Genomic DNA, 7,846 nt, shown 5'->3' with positions numbered 1-7,846 from the left:
GTAAAACTAAATTGATTTCTGGATAAAATCTACAATCTGAACTGCAGCTGTATAAACTTATGCATCGCTCATTCATCTGTGTCATGTATACCCTTCACAAAGAAGGTGTCTAAATAAATATGAGCCAGCTGTTTTGTTTTTTCCTCACTTGTTTGCTATTGTAAAGGAGTTCTGGAGTAACAAACTTTGGTAACCGTGGTAACAAGAAACACACTGATGGAAACACACTTTAGCCACACCACTAGTCCACCATGAGCCACAATAAAAGACCACCTAAGCCAGAGTGGCACACTCCTCACACTGCACGGAGAGAAGGATCACACAGGTAACTGACTGTATGTACTTTGAACCATGATGATGACAATAATTAAATTGGTTTATTGTTCAGTCTTATTGTTCAATGTTCAAAGTCACAAAGTTAACCTTTATAACTGGATTTCTTTTCTTATTTTTATGTGTTTATCCTGTATGTCATATAATATAAAAAAATGTAATACATGTCCTTTTCTTTTCTTTTCAGAAACATGGACAACACGACATCACTAACATTCACAATGACTGCATATGCTGTCATGGAAAAGTACAAACATGGGCTTTTTACTGTATTCCTGCTGCTGTATCTTATTACTATTACTCTGAACACATTACTGATTAGCATCATACACCAAAACAAAAAGCTACATCAACCTATGAATGTGTTTGCATGTTTGTTATCCATCAATGAAATATATGGCAGCACTGCCTTGTTACCTGCACTTATGAGCATTCTCATATCCAAGACACATGAAGTATCTGTCAAATGGTGTATGGCTCAAGTCTATTTCCTGCACACATATGCAGGTGCTGAGTTTTGTGTTTTAGCTGTTATGGGATACGACAGATATGTTGCCATCTGTTACCCACTACATTACCACAGCATCATGTCTAACTCAAAAGTAGGCAAACTTGTTGCATTAGCAAGTCTATATCCCATGATTGTATTTATATGTTATTACTCCCTAACTTTACGACTGAGCTTCTGTGGAAAAGTCATGCCAAAATTATACTGTGTGAACATGGAACTGGTCAAAATTTCATGCACAAATGCATCATACATAAGTACAGTGGGACTTGTGCTTATTTTGTTTTTTGTTGTCCCTCAAGTAATAATGATTGTTTTCTCTTATGCACAAATATCAAGAGTATGTTGGACATTAACGAAAGAATCTCAAGGCAACGCTCTTAAAACTTGTATCCCACATGTATTATCTGTAATAAACTACACCATCGGTTCCTTATTTGAAATCATCCAAACTAGATTTAACATGAGTCATGTGGCTGTCGAGGCGAGGATCTTCCTGTCTTTATACTTTATTATCATTCCACCGGTTACCAACCCAGTGCTGTATGGACTGGGAACTCAAATAGTGAGAGTTCAGATACTGAAACTGTTTATTAAATACAAGATCCTGCCAACCCAGTTAGCAAATGCAGTGATTGCTGCTTAAGTGCAGACTATTACACTCATCTCCATTCATTATAATGATTAGTGTTTCAGACACTATAATAAGGGTAAAACCCTTCCTTTTTTCTCTGATAATTTATGATTGTATTTGAATTGTATTCAACTTTATGTGATCAAACAATTATCTTTTTAATATTAATGCTCTTTATGAAGTGGTTACTCTCACAAGGCCATTTGAGTTCCCTCATCATTTGCTGCCCTTTTTCCTGTCAGAGAGTCTTTATTTTTAATGGTGCTAATGATAAAATAAATAAAACTATAAATTGTGTAATTGTTTAAACTGAAATGCATATGTCATTTACAAGGGCATGAATGTGACTTGATAGGATTATTTGCTTTTGTGATAATATTTCATATTTATGGCAGCATGAACTTCTCAGTTTCCAAAGATAAATATGACAGATGTACAACATATGAAAATATATGATATGCACTGACTGCATTTGCTTTGCTGCATTTATCAACATTTTATTCATTATCAACTAAATACTAAGCTTAGTTTACATGTCTCTGTGCATAATAAATACTGTTTGTATAATGTGGTTACCTTAATGAGTTTATCCTCCATCCTCCCTCAGTTCCTATACTCTCTATAGTTCTTGTGCTTTTCATCTCTTAAAAGTATATAAACCATACAAAATGAAACAATAATATCTGAAGGTTTTAAGCCTTTAATTGAGACAGAAAGTTAAAAGTTAGGATTGCCGGTATGGTGAGGACTTTCAGACCAAACAACACAGGAATTTGAAATCACCAGTTCATCACTTGTCCTCTTAATTTCATTTTACTTGCTTCCTAAAAGTGTGAGATTGACTGCAGAAATACACAGTAAGTATCCAATGCTGCTCCTCCATTTACACAAACATGAGTGAAATAGCTGCATTAACATTATTTGATTTTGTATGAGAAAGTTATGTACTGTGAACTCTACCTGGATATTTCTATTCAAGCATGAATAAAAGAAAAATATGTAGTCTTGTGGGTTTGTTATATTACCATTACATGAATAATAAATGTATTTATTTGTGTTGTCATGGGGGAATACATAGTTAAAACTGTATTTTGTTTGAGCTGCCAGTTGTGCAACAATCACATTTAAAACAAGAAGAGTGCCCTCAGTAGATCTCAGACCTCTGCCAGGTGTTTAAGTTTTCTTATATAGTTGTATGTATATATAGATGCAAATTTTTTTAATAAAGTGGTTTTGTATAGCATAGTGTCAGTTTTCTTTAAGATGCATAGAATAGTGTAATGATATTGTAACCGAGCGTCCTGGCTTCACCTAAATGTATAAACTTCATAAGGAAACAATGAACAGAATGAAGTCCAAACATCTCAATTTAAAGGTGCAGTGTGTAGAATTTAGTGGCATTTAGCAGAACAGACTTGGCAGAAATAGAATATAATATTCATAAATATGTTTTAATTAGTGTATAATCACCTGAAACTAAGAATGGTTGTGTTTTTGTTACTTTAGAATGAGCCCTTTATATCTACATAGGGAGCAGGTTCTCTTCGATGGAGCCCGCCATGTTGCAACGCCGTGTTTCTACAGTAGCCCAGAACGGACAAACCAAATACCTGCTCTAGAGAGGGCCTTTCGCATTGGGTAGTCAGTTGGTTATGATCTGCAACTTCACCACTAGATACCACTAAATCCTACACACTGGTCCTTTAAACATTCTTATTTATTTAGAGCATTTTGTTGTATCACACCACACAAAATGAAAACCCCTCCCTACCTCCCTCTCCCCTTCCAAACAAAGAAGAGTTGAATATCACTCAATTGTCCCTTCTGGCTTCCTTACAGTCAAGATGGCAGCAAAGCTAACAAAAGCAGGGATGTATTCATATCATACCGTGCATAACTTTGGTGGATCATAACATATCGGGTATGGAATTAATCTGCAGAGACTCCACTTCAAGATTACACAAAACTTTTCTAAAGTTTTGAGCCACGAAAAAGGCCAAAATGTGGCCTTCAACAGACTAGATAAGCCTTGTTTTTAGCCTGAGAAGGGTCTGTCTGCAGACCTATATAACACGCCCACCTTACTACACTACCCCCCCTTTGTTGTGACTGTAACGGCATGTTACATGACACACCCCCATGATCACTAACCCTAACCCCAACCATCTCTCTGCTCATGCCTAAACCTATGCAAGTGGGTGTATTGTGTAGATACTGCAAGTCTGCAGATAGACCTACTGGTTTAGCCTAGCTGATAGCCAGAAATGTATTTGCTATGCCGTAATGCATATCGTAAAATGGCAAGGACTGCTGAAAGGACAAAAGTACTATACACTCATAAGGAAAGGCGTTATAAAATAGGTTTTAAAAAAATTGTTAATAACTGCAACTGTGAGAGATCCTTGAGCATCTAGTTATAAATGTGCACAAAAAATATTAACTTATTATATTATGCACAAAAAGTTATTACATTATGCACTCCCCATTTTTATTACATTACTGGCAGATTATTACATTTCAGTTTTCATTATATTTTTTTAATTTTACAATTTTTTTTACATTATGCACAGATATTACATTATGAGTTTCTACAGGCCTGTATATTATGTAAAATGTAATGTCCAAACTCAATAATAGAAACAAAGACCTTAGTTATTTGAATTTGGTAGTAGAGTTCAGTTTAGCTTAGCTCATCTTAGTTTAGCTTGTCTTAGCTCATGTTTTTTTTTTTTTAGATCATCTTGTTTTTCCGCTTGTCTTTCACTATTTGAAATTCTTTATCTCTGTTTTGTGAATTAGTGAAGGAAAGTGGGAACCTTGGAGTAACTAGATGAATAGATCTGCTCATTAGCAGTCAGTGTTTTACATCCCCTTGGAAGCAATTAGGAACTTAATGATGAGAGTGAGACCTGACCTGTGAACAATACCTGGAGAATAAATGACCTTTGTGTAACTGTGATGAAACAGGTGTAGGTGAAACATAGGTCATTGTCAATATTATTGGACAACAATATTGATTTATTAAGGGATTCGTAAAAAAAGACTATTTCTCAAATAGGAGGGATCATTAAACTAATAAAACTCCAATTTACAGACAGACCTTCAATGTCAAACTTATTTCTATGACTCCTTACAAGGGGCTCAACTACTGGCATGAAATCAAACATCCTGCAGATCTTCAAATATCTTTTAAGTGTAAAATACAAATGCGTTTTTAATTGTGTATTCAGACCACTGTATTCTTTAATGGTGCCAGAAGCTTCTGTCAGAACTAGAAAGTTATAAATTCAATATCAATTGGCCAAACAGAACTGCAGCAACTGTATCATATTCATTATAGCACAGATAAACTTTAATAAGAACATTTAAAGTTCCAGTATTGGGGTTCAGTTTCTCAAACTAAAAGGGGTAAAAATTAAGTATAGAGGTGAAATGATTGCGTGATGTCTTTAAAAATCATGTGTTATTGAGTGAGGAGTGAAAAGGAAATTTCTCTTTCTTTGTTAAATTACAATGTCAAGGGGCTTCAAGGTATATTTATTAATGAATACTAACATTTCCTGTCACCTGTGCAATTTTTGGTGTTTATAATCATCAAATCAAATTTATTTATAAAGCACATTTTAAAACAACCAGAGTTGACCAAAGTGCTGTACAATAAAATAACAAAAATAAAATAAAATAACATTACATGGTAACAGCAAAAAAGGAGCAGAGATAACATAACAATACTATCCCATAAGCATACACAAATAAATAAGTAATAGTGAAACGTAAAGCTTTAAGGACACTCTGAGAAAATACGTGGGTCTTAAGTTTAGCCTTAAAAGTGTCTACAGAGGGGGAACACTTAATTGAGAATGGTAAACTGTTCAAAACTACTATTGCAAACACCCAATCGCCCTTATTACCTCTTAGCCTCAACTGAAGGACAGTCAGGACCAGCTGGTCTGAGGATCTGAGAGATCTGGGGTTGGAAAGGGGGCAGAGAAGGAGCTCAGAGATGTACTGGGGCGCTAGGCCATGTAAATCTTTTAAAAACAAATATCAGAACCTTAAACTCAGTCCTATACCCGACCGGTAGCCAATGCAGGAGAGCCAGTACAGGTGTGATGCTGTCTCTCCTCCTGGTACCAGTTAGTAGTCTAGCAGCAGCATTCTGCTCCAGCTGCAAGCGAGACAAGGATGACTGGCTAATACCCAAATAAAGAGCATTGCAGTAATCCAGCTGAGAAGAAATTAAGGCATTTGTGACAATCTTCAGTTCATTAAATGAGAGGAACAGTTTAAATTTAGCAACCTTTCACAACACTGTTAATTTGTTTGTCAAATTTTAAAGCTGGATGGAAAATGACACCAAGATTTCTGGCATGGGCATGAAGGTTAGGTGCCAGGGGCCCTAAATGATTAGTTATACCCCAATGGAGTTGGCAGGACCAAATAAGACCACTTCTGTTTTACTATCATTTAATTGAAGACAGCTTTTTGCCATCCAATTTTTTACACCCTAGAGGCAGTCAAGGAGGAACTTAACTGTGTTATTATTATTATCACCAGGTTCTAATGGGAGGTAGAGCTGTGGAGTGTCATCTGTGTAGCAATGGTAGGAGATAATGTATTAATTGAAGATGAAGCCAAGAGGGAGCATATATAAGGTGAATAAAATTGGTGTTAACATTTCCCAATACTAGAACAAGCAGTATACACTTAAGAAAATATTGGAACACCTGCAGTACCACAGGAAATGTTGTTTTTTTCTAACCCTTGCCACATCCTCAACCCATAAGTGTGAGTTGCAGGATTTGACATGAATCATGTGAAAGTATTGGCATGTGTTTAAGCCCACGTGACCATTTCAATTCACAAGAGAAGTAATGTAGAGTATAAATGCTGCTCAGTGCAGTTATACACAGGTGTGGTAGGGCGGGAGGGCACCACACACATTTCATCTCAGAATGTTGAGTGAGGTGCAACACTGTGCAGTATATTCTGCTGAACTCAGATGTTTTTAGATGTATGTATCAGCATGAAAAATTCCTCTGAAGTGACATCTTTTACTCTATCTGACTTTTATGGAATGGACGACCTGAAGCCAATATATTTCTGCGTGTTCCTGATTATATACATAACCATTGTTGCTGAAAATGTGGTGTTAATCGGAGTGATCTATTGTGAAAAAACCCTGCATGAGCCAATGTATCTGTTGCTGTGTAACTTGGCTGTGAATGGTCTTTATGGAAGCACTGCCTTACTGCCAGCAGTGCTGATTAATGTGGTGTCGCACTCACATGAGATAGCTCTACCGTTTTGTCAGACACAGATCTACACTATACACACATATGCCATCACTGAATTCACAATTCTAGCAGTCATGAGTTATGATAGGTATGTGGCCATTTGTTATCCGCTGACTTATCATACAATCATGTTGCACAGAGTTGTTAAACTGATTGTTTTTACGTGGCTTTACCCCATGCTGGCATTTCTTATTGTTTTCATTTTAACTCTTCAGCTGCGGTTTTGTGAGAGAACCATAGAAAAGGTGTATTGTATTAATTACTTACTGGTGAAGCTTGCCTGCACAGATACATCGATTGTAAACATAGTTGGCTTGCTATCTGTAGCTCTGTATACACTTCCACAGCTCATCATGATCTTTTATTCATATGCACTCATCCTGAGAATATGCATATTGTCATTCAGTAAATCCAAGCTCAAAGCCCTCCGGACTTGCACCCCACACCTGCTGGCAATAATTAACTACAGTATCGGGTGCTTTTTTGAAATAGCACAAAGTCGTTTCAACACTAGTGGCCTGCCCTACCACACCAAGTTGTTTTTATCTATGTACTTTTTGATATTCCCGCCTCTTCTTAATCCAGCAATCTACGGTTTGAGTATTCAAGTCATAAGACTGCGACTGTTCAGGCTTTTCAGCAGAAAGGACAGGAAAGTGCAAATAATGTAGCCAAGAGGGCCATTGTTGTTATTGTGCATTGAAAGTGTGTCCTGCATCGTGCTGTGACGACTGATGCCTCTGGAAACACATGACCTACAGAAACTCCTGTCTCCCCCTGCTGTTTAATCACATTTGCTACTAAAACAGGACCAGATCAGGCAGTGCTGAGGAAAAAAAAATCTTTTGGAGGGTTGAATTCATGTCATGCCATGTTTAGTTTCAGGAGCATTAGCAGGCTAAAGCTCAGGCTTTGTACATTTAATGTATTGAGTTGCAGTCAGTTTGTCAGTCTTTCCCTGAGCCCTGTAATGCAGGAATGCTATAAAACACAGTTTTCAGAGTTTCAATTGGTTTGCTGAAGTAAATGTAACACTGGGACTTAAACATAATTTTTGAAAGCTGCAAATACCGA

At 36.6% G+C, this 7,846-nt stretch overlaps 2 protein-coding genes across 2 annotated transcripts; both read left to right on the top strand.

Moving 5' to 3' along the window:
- Positions 1–524: 524 nt before the first annotated feature.
- Positions 525–1,487, top strand: LOC137196283 (olfactory receptor 52D1-like). The gene has a single exon (XM_067609153.1). The coding sequence runs from the start codon at positions 525–527 to the stop codon at positions 1,485–1,487; it is 963 nt and encodes a 320-aa protein (XP_067465254.1).
- Positions 1,488–6,501: 5,014 nt separating this feature from the next.
- LOC137196282 (olfactory receptor 52Z1P-like) lies at positions 6,502–7,443 on the top strand. Its single transcript, XM_067609152.1, has one exon. The coding sequence runs from the start codon at positions 6,502–6,504 to the stop codon at positions 7,441–7,443; it is 942 nt and encodes a 313-aa protein (XP_067465253.1).
- Positions 7,444–7,846: the final 403 nt, after the last annotated feature.

The sequence above is a fragment of the Thunnus thynnus genome, chromosome 13 (assembly GCF_963924715.1).
Source record: "Thunnus thynnus chromosome 13, fThuThy2.1, whole genome shotgun sequence".
Taxonomy (NCBI): domain Eukaryota; kingdom Metazoa; phylum Chordata; class Actinopteri; order Scombriformes; family Scombridae; genus Thunnus; species Thunnus thynnus.
This window is presented reverse-complemented; position numbering and strand designations above follow the sequence as displayed.

Bases quoted from the DNA above. Each gene is read 5' to 3' on its own strand.
- LOC137196283 (XM_067609153.1), top strand. From the start codon at position 525: ATGGACAACACGACATCACTAACATTCACAATGACTGCATATGCTGTC.
- LOC137196282 (XM_067609152.1), top strand. From the start codon at position 6,502: ATGAAAAATTCCTCTGAAGTGACATCTTTTACTCTATCTGACTTTTAT.